Raw genomic sequence first — 17,101 nt, forward strand, 5'->3', positions numbered from 1 at the left:
GCCATAGTAATCGAAAGCAATGTGTTATGTTAAACCAAGGATGGATGTAAAGTTCTGTTCATCTAAAAAGTTTCCTCACCAAGCTGAACTGGAAGAACAATGCACATCTCTTGTACAACTCTAGGTTCTTTATTCTCTCCATGGTGTAATTTAGCAAAAGGAAATGTCACATATACCCTCTTAAGATACATTAACGTGGAAAGTTGTGCAGAGATAGACAAAGATAACAGAACAGACCAAATTCTTTATAGTCTTCTTTGAACTACAGTTTGTCCACAAATGAAATTTCCTTTCAGAAATTCTCCCATACAAATGGATGCTTTCCTCTGAGGTTCATCCCTACCTGTTTAGGTGATACTTTATTTCTGCCTTTTCCCTCCAGTACAGGAGGTGCAGAGGAGCCCTACATTTCCATGACAGTTAGCTGCTACTTATTTCACCAAGACTCTGGTATCACTGGTAGAACTTCACACATCCAAGTGATGTTTGAATTTCTTTCCCCAAGAATCACAGTTCTCCATTTGACTCCTTGACTTTCTCCTGTCTTGGCTCCCATGCACTAATCTGTCTTGTCTTAAAAGGAGTTTAATGTTTCCTGTGAATTTTCTTCAAACAAAGAGTCCATTATTTAATCCAATACACCCAGATGTTCCAGTTGGACTCTGGGAGGGGGTGGGGAGTAAAGAGGAATCCAGAATCAGAAACAGTAAAACTTTCATAAATGGCTGTTCTGTTGCTATGTCTTTTGAAAATGGAATGCGCGCCTGCTGTGTTCCATAAACACATGCATTACATTAGGTACAAGCCAATGCATTTCGTTCAAGCACATCTAAATATTAGAGGGAAACCAGCAATGAGTTATGGTTGCAGGGAAAAAGTAGGGAGAAGAAGAAAGAGTTCTGCCTAGTTCAGTGAGTGATAACTTGACTGGTAGACATTTATAGGATAATACTGAAAGAGCAAACAAATATGCCATCTAATTAGGAAATTGAGAAAAAAAAGAACAAGAAAAAAAAGAGGAACTGAAGAAGACATAAACAGCAATAGGTATAAAAGTGCCTATTGAATTGCTCTTCATAATGAAGAACGGGGAGCACAGTGCAGTATCTGATTTACACAAAGTTTCTCTCAAGTTACACAATGTAGTATTTGTGCTAGCTTAAAACCAGGAGTAACGTTGGTGTTTGTGTTTGGTGTGCTTTGTGTAAAAGTTCTGAGCGGATATTTGTCATTACTAGATGCATAACACTTTCTCATAAAGTTATTATCCACAATGAATTCAAATAAAACATATTGGTTAGTGTGTGTGCTCTACCACATTAATAATAATTTGTGGGATGATAGAGATGATTTCACCTAATTCAATACGGGAAGTCAGTCAGATCATAAATCATGGTACAAATTATCTTCTATCTTAAAAGAGAGTGGAAACACTGCTATTAGATTTGTGTGAATGGACATATGCTTTTGCACCTAGCTGGTCTGAAAGCAAATTAATAAAACAGTTTTCCATAGAGATGCATTTGAATTTTCAGATCAATAATTACAAAAGCATTTATACTTTTTAGGGGTCCCTCTTTATTTTTTTATCATCATGTCACTCATTAAATAAATAGCTTGTTTTAAACCCCTTTAAATTTCATTTTTTTTTAATTCTAAAATTATTTATGTGGGTGGCAGACTTTGAAGTCCGCATACACAAGCAATTTCAGCTGCTTGAAAAGTAATTGCACATCGGCTTAGCTGTAGCAATTGTGCATGTGCACATAATTTAATCTTTTATTGTAGGCTTAGCTAAGCCACGTTGCATTAATTCACTTTTAGCATGCATACATGCAGATAATTGCAGTGACTCAGCTGACATCAGTAACTCAGTAACTGCAGTAACCTGATCATCTGCTTGAGCATGTTGTTTTTTAAATTACTGTTCTAAGCCAGACCTAACAAAATTTCTCATTTCTCTTGCGTTTTGAAAATACTGTTTCTTTTTTGATTGGACATGGATCCTTTTTCTTTTGTGTGTGGTTGGACCAGCAAAGTTCTGCACATTAATTTGGGGCCACAAAGTACGAGGGGTTACAAAGAGCTGTGTCTACAGCTGTAGCTCATACTGCTGTGAAGAGAGAAGTCAAACCTGTCTGTATCAGAGACACAGGGAGCAGGAGCACTCATCAATGAGTTCAATGCAGACGAGCGCTTTGGAGCCATGAAACAATCTTCTGCCCACATGGGAGTCTGCAGGAAAGGGTGGGAGGTTGATGGCTTTATGGATCTGGCCCCATTTCATCTTAATCTGCTCTGGCTCCTGATCTTTTCAGAGTCTCCCTATTGTGCGTGTGATTTCTGCTAAACATGAAGAGAAATTTTTAACATCAAGACCATATGATATAGCAAGATTAATCTACACTTTAGCCTTCGCCTCTCCCTCCCACTGGGGGAGAGGTTTGGTTCTGCTAATTTGTCATGTTACTTATTTTTTTTTTGCTTCTGCCATAATTTTTTTTTTCCCTCCTCATGGTTCATCTAAATAGGGGATTTTGGCACAAACACTCTCAGCATATAATGAAGATAAATAGAATTCTTCATGCCCACTACATGAATTTTTAAGACATCATTGTTTATTTCACCTAGTTTTAACTTGGGGAATTTGTAACTCATTTGTAGAGTAGAAGTGTTTTTTCACTTTTATTATATATTGTGGCTGAGTGAATCCCTATATGTCTGTGAAGCAGATGTGTTAGTACAGCCGGTGTAACAGCTTCATTCCTTCCCTCATCTTTTGCAATGCAGTCAAGTTTCAAGTTGTTGTTATACGCAGTAATTAAATATGAATAAATAAAATATCACCAGATAATGAAGCTGCAGTCTGCTCTGTCATGTGAAATCATTTACGAGGTGCCTGTGAGTAGGGACTGTGGCTGATGATGTCTTCTGTGTCCAAGTCTCTGATTAGTTTTGGAAGCATTTGTGTGAATTTTTCTGTAGTATTTGCATCAATAGCCAGAAAATAATCTTTTGCCTTAATAAAACATATATCCTCCTGCCTCATCAATCCATTCCTTTCATGTCTTCTGACATCTGAATAATAACTGGAATTGGACCAGTTTTGCAGATAACAACTTTGTAATTCAACTGTGTTACTTTATTGGGTATCAGTATATAATTTGCAAGCTTGTTAGAATTAGGCTGGGTTTTGGGGAATAGGTCAGAATACCTCTGTTTATCTATTTGATGTGTTTAAATTCATATTTACCCTGCCCCAAAATATTAATTTCAGTGAAGGAATGGAAGAAATAATAAACAAAATGAAAATCTTTGTTTGCATTGTCTGTTTCAAAGCAGGACAGGTGTTAATCCAGGTATTTTGGATCCTACAAATCCTACAGATACCAAAATAAGGTATGAATACAGTATTCATGTTCTTCTGAAAACTCTTCCAATCCCCACAGCTTTTGACCCATCTGAAATATTACTTCTCTATTTATATCTATTGCTTTTATACCTATAAATATCCCAGATTAATAATACTTTATTTCAGACTCTACTGTTTGCACTGTATTCCCCACACCCATGAGAGGACCACAACTTATAAATTAGGAGAAGGCTGTAATTAGTTTTCGTCAAATGTGAATATTAACCTTCTCCTCTTCTAGAAGGGAAGGCAATTTATGCGTAAGTTTGGCCACTTTAAAGGCTGCTGCCTGCTTGAAAGAGTGCAGGGAGCTTGAATGCTACTGGTCTTCTCCAGCTGTTTCAATTGGCCACTTAAGATGTATGTCTCAGTCCATCAAGTGGTCTTTGCTCTTGGCTTTAGACCATAACTGTTGTGGAAACAGCATTGTCCAGTGGTGATCTATAGGGTGATGGGTTAAGACTAGACAATCAAAGTACTTCAGGGTTTGGTTAATCATGTTCTCTTGTGATTTATCATTGCATTTACACAGGTTTATCTTTATACTACATTTGTCTTTTTTCCAATATTCCTTTATTGTTAGAATTATGTTTCCTTAAAGCAGTACTTCTGATATTCTATTCTTATATGATTGATGAACCACACCTTCTGTCACATGAATAAATTTGAGTGGGACTGATTATTTTTCTTCAGTACCATCGCAAAAGTCTTGCTAGTAATAGAGATGCCCAAGTGAGATTTCAGTAAACCCTCTCACATAGTCAGGCAGTCTGTTCCAGCAGCCCAGAAGTTAACACGTGGTAATGCTAATTTACCTTTCTGATCTCCATTTTCATGTAGCTAGATTGCTACCAGTATTCAAGTTGAATCCAGAATGGTATCTCCAGATTTCTATGATCTAGGCACAAAGTAAACATGCCTCATTAAAAAATTCCTATTTGTTCATAGCATTCTTTCAGTGTAGGAAAGCACGCTTTCTACACGACCGAGTTTTGGCATCCAGAATTACCTTTTATCTCCACAGGTTTGCACGCAGGCACGTGTAAATGTGTAGTAAGCAAACAAAGCTCAGCTTGTGGCATCTAAGTAGAACCACATGCCACAAACCTCAGCCAGCAGCACAGCTGCTAGCAAAGGTTCAGTATGCACACATCCCAGGAGCAGTATCAGCAGCTGCAAGCCCAACAATATTTCTGGCAGTGGTGTTCTCCACTTTAGGCCTGGCCACGCTTTGCATCTCGTATCCATCTGTTTGGTTTGCATTGTGTTACATCATCCTGAATGCAATATTTAAACTATAAAATCATCGGGGGATCATACAAAAGGGGAAGCTGCCTTGCACAGGTTGCCTCAGGGAGAGCTTTCTATTCATAGAATTTGGTGTCAGAGAAAGTGCAGAGGCTGTTTTGTGGGAGGAATAGACATCTGGGAAGCTGGGACTGACACTAACAAAACCATGGGGAGGGTAGAAGCAAATATAAAAGTTAAGGCAAGGATATTTTGTCTTCAGTATTTCTACATTTTGGTTACAAAGCAGATTTATGATGTTCTTGAAGAGTTTCTTGGGTTCCAGATACTGGTAGAATGGAAATTAGGAATCTAGGAACTATATTTTATCGTTGGCATTGTCTCCTAATTCAGTATTTTGTGACTTTGAACAACATCGCTATATGTGTGCTTAAGTTTGTGAGAGAGAAGTCACATTTTCTTTTAGAATATCTAGAAGAAAGTAGGAGTAGATCCTGTGAATAAACCCGTTTTTTAAGTTAAAGTTCTGGGTTTATCTGCTTGGAATTCTTGAATATTCTTGTAAGAAAAAGTATATTAGAATGACTTTTCACAGGAAATTAAGTGTCTGTGAATATTGATAGAAAATGAGTAAACATTGGATTTGCATCTTGTCTTTACTGGTAGCTGTTCCTTATCTGTTCAGAAACAGCTTCTGAATGTTACATTGCTTCCAAGACAAGGAATATTCTTACTTTTACATATTGAATAATCCCAGACTTCTCAATGGATGTTTTGGGGAAGTAAGACTTTAATAAAGAACATATCTGAGAACATTGTGGGTGATTCACAAAGAATAATATGGCAGAACTTGTTAAATTAATTATTTTTTATCTGTCATAGTTGCTACACGACTTCAACTCAAAAACAGCCCAGTGTTTTGTCACCCAAATGACAGCCCTCACTTCACAGAATTTCATCTTCATTTGAAAAATCAGCAATGGATATGGTTTCACATTTGACTTTTATTTTTTTTTTTAATTAATGAAGGATATACAGGGCTAGAGATATTTCTTGGATGCCACCTTGCAGAACAAAGCAATTAAATAGGTCATAGAATTAAAAAAATGAGACCCTATGAAACATACTTGTCTACTGTATCGTTGGGCTTAGTATACTTTGTCAGTTGTAGTAAGGGCTTTCATTTCATGGGAGAAAGTAAGCTCAAACTGGACTTTTCTAATATCAGCCAAGTTTGCAACTCAGAAGTGAAATAATTTTACAAAAAAGACTTTAAAAACAACAGTCTCGTGAATGTTAGATACCGTCATAAATGATGCCTGCACTTTTATAAGGTAGAGTGTAAAACATTGCTTCCAACAATAACTTAACTGAATGTGTAGTAATATGGTCTTATTGATGCATAGTTCCTTTCCCCCCATTGCCTATCCACTGATTATTTATTGTCATTTAAGCATCAGCTGTGATCCTTGCTTCCAGTGTTTAAAATCCAGACTGCTTCAGAAGATGGTATGGGCTAGCATGTTTTTGGTGGGTTGGCATGACAGCTTTTCTTGAACTGGGTATTATCTGTGAGCTTCTGTTTTCATCTTGTTTTTTCATCTGGACATGCCTGTATAGGGAATGAAGAACGAAAGGTGTATTTCTAGAGCAGATTTAGTTATGAAAGATGTAGATAGAGCCTACATCTGTCTAATCAAGCGATTCTAGCTTGAGGAGGCATGGTTCTAACTCACAAAATTGGTTTAGACCTGTCCAGTGAGAGTAAAAAAAGGATGTAATCCATGAAGTTGGTAAGAAATGGCTTCTCTCAGTATTCATTTCCATCAGCTGGCTCAGAAGGAAAACACCGGTGAGTTCCTGCACTCATTCTCTCCTAGTTTGACAGTAAACCCACTGGTAACTACTCTGGTTTGGTTTTCCCAACATCCATCTTAAAAGCAATTTCTGTAGATGGTATTTTCCTAAATTGCAGCTTGGGTTTCAAAATCCCATTTAGAAAAGTTTATAATTTCTACTCTCCTGCCCCCATTATGATGTTACACAAAGGCTAATTTGACACAGTTTTTTCTTGACAGAACTATTTAGGGTATTATATAATTATGCTTCATTCAAAGGGTGGCTACAAAGAAGATGGAGACTGCCTTTTTACAAGGAGGGGTGACAGGCACAAGTTTCTCCAAGAGGCAGTCTGTCTGGACACTAGAGGAAAATTTTTCACAATAAGAACAATCAGCCATTGGAATAATCTCTCCAGGGAAGTTGCAGATTCCCCAACACGGGACACTATTAAGATACAGCTGGACAGGGTGCTGGGCCATCTAGTCTTGGTCATGCTTTGACAGGACAGGTTGTACCCGATGATCTTTGAGGTCCCTTCTAACCTAATATTCTATGATTCTATGGTATAATTTTAATATCTTCCAAGCTTCAAATGGTTTGCTTTATTGTTTTGTTTTGTCACAGAATGTAATGTCACAGAGTGGTTGAAGTTGGAAGGGACATCTGGATTTCATCTGATCCAGTCCCCCTGCTCAAGCAGGGCCATTAGGAGCTGGATACCCAGGATCATGTCTAGATGGCTTTTGAATATCCCCAAGCCTGGAGACTCCAGCAGCTCTCTGGGCAGCATGTGCCAGCACTTGGCCACGATCAGATTTAAAAGTGTTTCCTGATGTTCAAGTTTCAGTTTGTGTCCATTGCCTCTTGTCTTGATACAAACAAAAGGAAAGGAGCCTGTCTGCTTTCTTTATACCCTCCCTTTGGATATTTTTTTTCCATAATCTCAAGTTAGTCTGACTGTTCTGCAATTCCCAGTTTTCTGATTGTCCAAGTTTTAAAGATTGACTTTTTCTAGTCTCTTGGAGCTTGACTTGTCCTTCAAAATTCTCAAAAAATAACATCTGATAGCTCAGAGATTCTCTCAAGTGTGTCTGTAAATATTCCTCACATCTAGCTAATTTGAAAACGTTATCTGAGGACTCTGTCTAACCTGTTCTCAGTGCATTTTGTCTTGTAATCCCACTGTTGCTAAAGTTACATTATCTGACTGATTGCAGTTTTTTTTGATGAAAATTAAAGAAATTAAACAGTCGGTTTCTCATATTCATCTGTTTTTAATGGATAGTTGATTTTTTAAATCCTTTTTTTTTTTGCACAAGACTCCTTGGTAATCTCATTAGCTCTGTGCTTTGGGAATTTGGTTTGTTCTTAACTTGTGACTATAATATTTATCCCAGTGTAGCGTATTTTGTTCCTTTGAAAGAAAAAAAAAAAGACTTTTAAAACTTAATAACTGCACAATAAAGTTGTTCAACTAAGTGCATTATAAATATGCAGATTTACTTGAGAAAAAACATCAAAGCAGAAATTAATAGGACATTTACTTTGAATAGATATTTCCTCCCTTACCACAAATCAGTTACATGTAAAAATCTGTAACTTAAGGAGACCTGATTTAAAAGTATTAAAAGTTAACTGTTTTGAATGGATGTTTCTCAGTAACAGCCTTAGCTGATGTTTCCCATTTAAAGCCAGTGTTCTGGAAATGGGATTTTTTTCTTTTCTAACTGTAGAGAGGACTTGAGCTTGTCAACTTCCAAAACAATCATATGAAATGGAAGCAAGCTGAAAACAACTGATACTTTTCAGAATGCAAGTGGTAGCACCAAAACCCCAGAATTTGTTGGGACTGTAGAATTGTCGCTTCTCTTAGGCAGGGAATAACAAAATAAAAAAAATATGTTGGAACACCTATGTACTTGATGCTCAGGGTGATGTTAATATTTACCATATGAATTGGTTAGGAAGTCTGTTTATTCTCAAAGCAAAGAACAAGATGATTTTTAATAGGTAATATTACAAATGTTACCTCTTTGTGCTGAAATAGAAAGCAAGCCACTGGGTTCTGAATACAGGGGCAAACTAATGAACATTTATGTCAGTATTGGAACAGTTTGGGTTGAGTATATTAAACAAGGATAATTAGAATTCGTGGAGGTAAAGCAGAGTATGTGGCAAGACACACAAGACATACATGTTAAAGATTACATGTGTGTTAGCAGTGTGTTTTAAGTAATGACAAATAAAATTTCTATTTCAACTTGGTCTTCAAGTGTCTTAAAAAAATATGATAATGCAATTTCACTTTCAGAGATTCATATTTTACATAAGCAAATTCATTCACAGTGGTTCAGTAGGAAATATTTCAGATTCATTTAGGCAAGCAGGTTTTGAGGAAGTCTTCCGATTTTGGCTGCGTACAAATGCAGAACTGGAAAAATAATTAGATATTGTTCCTTGCCAATGAAGCTGCTTCAGTGATGAAAAATGTATTTTAACTCCTTATTATCATGCTGTGAGGTGGAATTTTTAATGATAACAGATTCCTTCTCTGTTGAAAAGTAAAATTTAACATTGTAGCATTTAGTATAATCAAAATATTAACCTGGAAGTTTGTGTGATATGATTCTGACAAAAAGGTTAGCACTTGGAAAAGGCAGGAAGATAAAATCTACTCATACACAATAAGATCATGAAATATCTTACTGTGTATAAGTTAACTCAAAAAAATCTTGTGTTTTTTTTTGAGTAAGGTAAGATTTAAATAAGTAAGATGTCTCAGAAAAAGTCTTTGTTACTGTTTGTATAGAGTAGAAGAGCCCATCCCCACCTGAAGATCCTGCTTCCAATTAGGCTATGTTCACCAGTACTCAAAACCTATAATTATATCTGGTCATTCACAAGTAAGATTCATCTTTTCTAACTTACATGCTCCTAAGATAGGTCACAGGAATTAATATGTTCCATTGACTGTAGAAGGAGTATGGGGTGAATAGTTCACACATATACATCATATTTTTATCAGTCTAGTACTAGATGAGTTCAATCCTCCCAGCAGTGTCTAAAAGTTACTTAAACAGGAGCATGAAGTTGGAAAACCTTGAAGCAACATTTTGATTATACATTAAATCTACTAACAATTTTAGAAAAACATTATGGGCAACTTCACTGAATTCAGAAACAAATAAGGACTTTGAAAATTATACATTAAAGTAGAATGAGATATTAGTCATAATACATTAATTCACTTATACCTTCCTTATTACTAGCTTAAAAGTAACTTTTGCAGTAGTATATGCATCTGAAAGCATTCTTGGCTTGGATGAAACCTGCAAGAGCTATATTCCTAAGAGCCTGCAAGATTATTGATTTACAATAAATGGCTTTAACTATTCATGTTTTATTGTATGGGGCTTTGGCTTGTTGGTAAGTACTTATCCTAGTTTCAAAACTGTCATTTTTTCCACATGAAAGAAAAGCTAACTTTTTCTATATTTTATACTCAGTCAAAACATGGTTTTGGCAGAAAAAAAAAAAAAGAGGCTATTTAGCTGTTTGCTACTACAAATATTCAGCACACAGTTGAAAGAGACAGTATTCCTAATGAGTGGAGGACTGGTTAGTGGTAAAAAATCAAATCAGAAGTTAAGATGTCTCAAACGCCCATGCATTTGCAGTGACAACTTAGTGCATAGGATAAAATTTTAGGATTTTTGTATTCTATGCATACATCACTGTCCATCTGGATTAGGAACACACTGAATGGGAAGACATGCAGAACAAAATTGAAGTAGGCACAACCATGATGATAGAAGATTTAAAATTACTTAAACCTCTGTGAAACACCTTATATCCCTTTCATTTCTGGAAACTGTGACAGTGACCCTTTTGAACATGGTGTAATTACAAGTCATAGCTGCCACTGATTCATCAGTAGGGTTGGTTGAATTGCAGTGTCACTAAATAGGATGGTGCCGTTTCCCTTTTGCTGAAGAAAGTGAAACTTAGTTCTGCAAGCGGAGGATGACTGCTTTTAATTGAAGGCATGAATGCAAGTGAAAGGTAAAATCTTATTAGCTGCAGTGGGAATTAGCAACATGGAACAAATTACTCTTAACATTAAAAATTAAAATCAGTACTGCATTTGGGGTAACGATCTATTCATTGGCTTGAGGACATTACTAGTGAGGCTAATGTCTTTAAGCAGTGGTAAAAAGTATCACTAAGGCTTACAGTAAAATAAAGTAAAATAAGGCTTACCAGCAACCACAGACATCCTCGATCCTCCCTCCTTGCTTATCTGTAGGATACAGCTGTTGTTGAAACCAAGTTAAATGTTCTCTTCCCTATATAGGGAAGACACAGAAGAGAGTGATAATTTAGGCCAGAAAGAACTCATGAAGGCTGGTCAACAAGCTGACAAGTAAGCTTTGTTGATCTGGTAATTTGGATAACTTTAAACAGTCTTCTTGAAAACCACATTAAATTTATTCGTTTTATGACACATTTATTGTTACATTAGTTACTCTCTGCTGCTTTCTTGCCATTGTAAAATCTAATGAACATAGAAACTAATGAAACATTTTGTAAATGAAACATCACAGAGCTGGAGACTGGAGGTGTTATGATTCTGCATGTTAGCATTCTATGATTCTTTTCTATTCTAATTACTTCATGCTTACATTTTATCCATTTGACAACAGGAAGAATCGAGAACTCAAATGTAAATATGTTGGGGTTCCTCTTAGTTGTACCAGTTCCTACAGCTTATTGGCACCACTGTGTAATCTCAGGAATTTTTTGGTCTTTATCTTGTCCCTTTTGTTTCTCAGTAATGTCAAGTCATAGCCTTGGAGTATTTCCTCTTTTTCTCAGCCTTAGTGTTGTTAATGTCAATTAAATGCCTCTGACCTCTGCAGTGATATTCCATGCTATAAGGGGACTGCAGTGTTAGTCTTGCTGCCAGTAGTCTGTACTTCTCTCTCCTACTTTGTACTTCTGTCTGTAGTTATATGAGAGAACATATTGAAAGATTTTTTGGCTGGAAAAACATTCTTATTTATCTGGTATTCTGAGTTGGAAAGCAGTAAAGCCTGTGATCAGACCTTTAAGTTGACATTCTTTTGCTTCACATTACTTTGGGTGTCATCATTTTGTTCCTTTAATCTTAGTTAGCCAGTGGTGAGAGGAAGGACTGGGGCTTCATGCTACATTTCTTTCCTTGCTGAACATAATATAGAAATACCTGGTGTTCCTCTTGGCTGAGCCTGCCCACATGAGTGAGAAAGGCAGTGTAACTCTCTTCTGTCAGGAATTCAGATCTATTTCTGATACAGTTTTAGCTTACCAAGGACCTGTTGTATAGTTACCCAAATACTGTTGAAGAGAAGATACATATTTATTCCTTACCAGTATAGATTCTGTGAAGGAAATATGGTTTTTAAAAAAACACGCATTTTTTGTTGTTTTTTCCCTCCCTCTTTATGTACATCTAGTTCTCCTACAGTAACAAGGGGATTATGATAATGTCTTAGAGAAGACAACCAGTGGTTGTGTGGTTACTGAGTGGGATCTTTGCCTGCAGTAAAATTTTCTTTTCCAAACTAAATGTTACAACAGAATTACATACATAAACTGTTTATAGGAGCTGAGACCTATTTACAACAAGCATCATGGTTGTATTCTACCCATGACTGGAAATCCCTTTAGACTCTAACTAGTCATGAAAACATGATTTGCCTGACCCCAGTGTGCACTAAAGTCTTGCCCACATGGTTCTCCACATGCCATACCTCAGCCAGTGTCATTTATTAAACTTCCAAACCCATAGGAATCATGGCACTTGACAAAGTTTACTGTAAGGTTCACAGTGGTGTTTAAGCTGCTACCTTTTAAAACTTTGTGGCGTGAATTATTTTTGAGAGGAAAAAGAAAATCGTGCCAAAGAAGTTCATAACTGAGCTCAAAAAGGTTTGTACAAATAGAAAAATAGGTAAAGTGAAAAAAATTATGTGACAAACTAAAGAGAAGAGATAGTTGCCCTGACAGCAAAGAATGCTAACAGCATCTGGGGCTGTATGAACAGGAGTCGACTCAGTGAAGGCAGGGAAATACTTAGTCTCCTGTGCTCTACTCAGGACTTGTGAGGCCATGTCTGGAATATTGTTTCCATTTTAAAGTCCCCAGTTCAAGGAAGACATCACCAAATAAGAGGCAGTTAGAGGAGGATCATCAGGATGGTAGGGAGCTATAGCACTTGCCCTGCGAGGAGAGCTGGTCTTATTCAGCATGGAGGAGATGGCTTCAGAGGGACCTGCCAGCAGTCCCCAGTGCCAGTGGGACAGCATCTCTTCTCCATCAAGATGATGGAGTCATACTCCTTTCTGCCTTTTCTGAAGATAGGAGTGAGATTTGCTGGGTCTTCACATGTCTATCCCAATCACTGTTATCTTTCGATAATTATCACAAGTGACTTCATAATGACATCAGCCAACTCTCTCAGCATCCCCTCTTGCAGGGTGCATCCCATCAGGTCCCATGGACCTACGTAGTTCTATTTTGCTAAAGTATTCTGTAATCTCTCCCTCTTCCACCAAGGGTAGATTTTCCTTTCTCCAGGCTTTCCCCCTGCTTCTGCCACCTGGGATTCCTGAAGACCAGACTTACTAGTAAAAAGTGAGGCAAAGAAGCCATTAAGTACTTGAGCCTTTTCCATATTCTATGTCACCAAGGCCCAGCCTCATTCAGCAGTTGGTTCTGCCCTTGATATCTCTCATCAGGTTCAATTCCAGTTGGGCGTTGGTTTTCCTAACTGTCTGCACACTCAGACTTCCTTCCAGGTTACCTGTCCCTATTTCTACCTTCTTTATACTTCCTTTTTATGTTTGAGTTTTGTCAGGAGCAGCTTGTTCCTCCACACAGACATCCTGGCATTTTTGTTCATCTTCCTGATTGTTGAATGAACTCTTTTGGAGCTTGGAGAAGGTGATCCTTGAATGTTAATCAGCTTTCTTGGGTCCCTCTTTCCTCCAGGGCCTTATCCAATGTGACTTTTTTAAGCAGATACCTGAAGGATCTAAAGTCTGCTCTCCTGAAGTCCAGAACTGTGATCTTGGGTTTTGTCCTCCTCCATCCCCTCACAATCCTGAACTCCATGATTTTGTGGTCACTGCAGCCAGAGCTGCCTTCAGCCTTCATATCTCCAGTGAGCCCTTCCTTTTTTGTGAGTGTAAGCAGAGCATTTCTCCTCACTGGTTTCTTTATCACTTGGATCAGGAAGTTGTCATTGATGCTCTCCAGGAACCTCCTGCACTGTTTGTGCCCCGCTGTGCTGTTCCTTAGGTTGGTTGAAGTGTCCCCCAGGTGGACCAGGACTGTGAATGTGAGGCTACCACAAGCTTTGAGAAGAAAATTGGACTAGAGAACTTCTCATGTCTAGCCTGGATTATCCTATGAACCTGTGATTATTGTTCATTTCTCAAATTATCGTATGAACATATGGTCATCTGTGTTTCCGCTTCAGTGGGGAGATTTAATGTTCAGCTAGCTGTGAAAGGTAGCTTTCTCATAGGATAATATGCCACTAGTATAGAGTTACTCAAATAACAGGTCATGGTCTGTATGTAGCCCATCAGGACAATTTTCAGACTACTCTTAACATCACCCTTTCTAAGGAGACTAAGTGAAGAGTGATCAAATACCCTAGGGTGCAGCCAGCTGCCAGTCTCCGTCTTTCCCAGAAATGGTAGCACCCCTCCATATCATATGAGCAGGAGCATTTCTTGCTGGGAGAGGAGGAAGATGGTTGCAAGATACTTTTAGCCTCTGCAGTTCAGGTCGCACACACTTTGCTTACACATGTGTGACAAACTTCAGATGAAGAATAATAACTTTTTAAAAAATTGGTTTGCTTTCATTTCTGGAAGAGTTGGTTGAAAATTATGTAAGGTTTGTCTTGAATATTGTCCTCAACAGCATTATATCACTAGGATGGAAAGATAACCTGAATGCGCATTTAGCTGACTCTTCTTTCCTTTCATACTACTTTTCACCTTTCCAATACTGTGAGAGGAAATACACATCCAAATACAGAATCTTCTCTCTACCCTCATTCTAACTCTGGGTACTTATAAGGTGTTGAGGGAACTTGGATGAGTATTAATGTTTATAATAAAGTTAGAGTTAAACTTTAGTGTATAGCATGAATTGCAGGAGAGGGATGCAGATAGTTGTTTTTTCATATGTTGGAAACAGAAAAGCTTTTTACATAGTAAAGTGTATTACAAAAAGTAGTTAGCTGTTTTCTTCATGGACTCTTCAGTTTTTCTACTAAGCAAATGGTTATATTCTAATGGTTCTAGCTTGATTGGGTCATTCTACTTGAGTCTTGTTGTTTGTTGACCCTTGGAATATTCAGTTCCCTTCCTGATGGATTCTTGTGAATGGGGCAAACACTGGGATTACATCCTAGTTTTATAAGATCAAATAAGTTGGCTGCTAGGTGTTTGGACATTTAAAATCTTTGTTTACAATAAGGTAAAGAACCTGTTAACATTCCACATATATAGATGGTTTCTGGAGCAGCTGTTTATGCCAACAGGTCAACGTAAGGATCCTGCTGTGGTTACCTAGTGGAATCTAATTGAAAGCTTTCATCTGATTCCTCCTGTTTTCAGTTGATAATTTCCTCTTGCAAAAGAGTAAATGTTTTTCTCCATTTCCACTCATTGTTCAGTATAAAATGAGAGTAGTCATCAATGAATCACATTAAGTGTCAACAGAAAGAAGTAAGCTACTATTGGGCATCAGGAAGGTGGGAGAGTTTGAGAAGACAAGCTTCTCTGGGAAGACCAGGGCATTTATCTGGCCCTCTCAGCTCTCAGCTGTGCTGGATATTCCCTCAGTAATACGTCAATTCTTGCTTCTATTTCCTTCAAGAACTTGACAAAAGACAAATAGGACAGCCAAGAGAAATACATTTCATGACATCATTCTTTGGTGGATATGTTTAAGTTATTTAGTTATGCTCAATTTTATTTCTTTGTTCTCTAATCTGTCAAACTATGTTACAGACTGAACTGATCTGTGAAGACTAAATAACGTGCAGACTCGTACATGGTATTTTCTGACTAGGGACAAAAAAAATCTTGTTTCTCTTAGCCTGTGTTGAGGAGCCTCAACCATGGGAAGAAAATGGGGAACAGGTCTGATATAGTACTGTATTTTTACTGATGTATTTTTAAACAAGTGAGGTATACTGACATCGTCAGGTGAAGACAGTATAAGCATTACTGCATACTTCTAGTTGTATGTTGACAAAGAAGTGAAAATGTTTTTTTCCCCAACTGTATAATATGTCTGGTGATTAATTCAGTATCCATTATGAGTGCAAAATATCAGCGTTTTACACACTAAGTTCTTTCATCCTCAGGCCAAGAACCATTTTGCAGGCATAATGCAAAAATGCTTATAGAGCTGTGTGGGTGTATATAAACTCTAACCTGAACATCTTGAAGTGTTCTCAAGTGGGAGGGTAATTTTGCCTCTTCATTGATTTTACTGAGGTTTCTTATGAGCAAGTAGTGCCATTTCCCTCAACCTGTGATGAATTGCATGTGCTATACAATGTGGGCTGTTGCTCACCGGAGGATTAAGCAGGAGCAACAAACCTACTTCACTTTCTTCAAACCTTTCACGAGTGACAGACACCTGCGTCATCTTATACAGTCCTAACATTTTGATGTATAAAAGCAGCCTTCCGGTTCATCCAGAGGAGACTGCCTAGGTCAACAGAAGTGCTTACATTGCATTTGGATCATTTACAGAAAAGAACACTTGTGCTGAAATCCTCAAAAGCAAATCAATTTTATGTATAGTCTCAGCACTGTTAAATTAAGCTATCCTAAGTACCTGTGGTAACCATGGTATCTGAAAGTCTGGATTACTGCAGCAGTTCTTTGTCTGAGATGTGGTACATACTGTACTTCAATTTTAATGGAGCCATTTATACAGATTTTATATTTTACCATAAAACTCCTCAAGGTGAATGAAAACAAGCGTGGGCTAGAAGTTTGTGCTTTTCAGTGCTTTTTCTATTGCAGAATTTTGCTGGCTTTCTTAATTGCTAAATTATGTAGTTTCTTTGTCTTTTAGAATGTCGGGTGGTGAAATCCACTTCCTATACCAAAATAGCTTCGACTTCCCGTAGAAGCACCACCAAGAGCCCGGGCCCATCCCGACGCAGCAAGTCTCCTGCTTCTACTAGCTCAGGTAAAGCACATAAGAAATCTTCCTTAACAACAGCAACCAATCTGTTTCAGTACAATTGACAATGCATTTAAAATTCCATGTTTCTGAGGAAAATTATTGTATGTATGAAACAGTCCGTAGTAAAAATTCACTTGTTTTCTTAGTTGTATCTGAGATGAAGTGTCTTCCCAATACAAAATGGTTCTTCACTGTTCTATAAATCATGATCTGGCATTACCATGGTTCAGTTTATTTTCTGTGCATGATTTTGGTGCCAATACCTAAGCACTGACAAAAAGAAGGTATTCTTTGTACTAGAAACTGAATGAGCACAATGCAGAAAGTAGTCCA

General features: G+C 37.5%; 1 protein-coding gene across 4 annotated transcripts in view; it reads left to right on the top strand.

Annotated features, from left to right (window-relative positions):
- DCLK1 (doublecortin like kinase 1) overlaps positions 1-17,101 on the top strand; it is a 243,935-nt gene that overhangs the window by 150,597 nt on the left and 76,237 nt on the right. For all 4 annotated transcript variants that reach the window (XM_062615023.1, XM_062615019.1, XM_062615020.1 and 1 more), the window contains exon 5: positions 16,655-16,771. In XM_062615023.1, the coding sequence (XP_062471007.1) occupies positions 16,655-16,771 (117 nt within the window). The remainder of the gene's footprint in view (positions 1-16,654; positions 16,772-17,101) is intronic.

The sequence above is a fragment of the Pezoporus occidentalis genome, unplaced genomic scaffold, assembly GCF_034315485.1.
Source record: "Pezoporus occidentalis ecotype Australia unplaced genomic scaffold, CSIRO_AGI_Poc_V1 ctg18, whole genome shotgun sequence".
Taxonomy (NCBI): domain Eukaryota; kingdom Metazoa; phylum Chordata; class Aves; order Psittaciformes; family Psittacidae; genus Pezoporus; species Pezoporus occidentalis.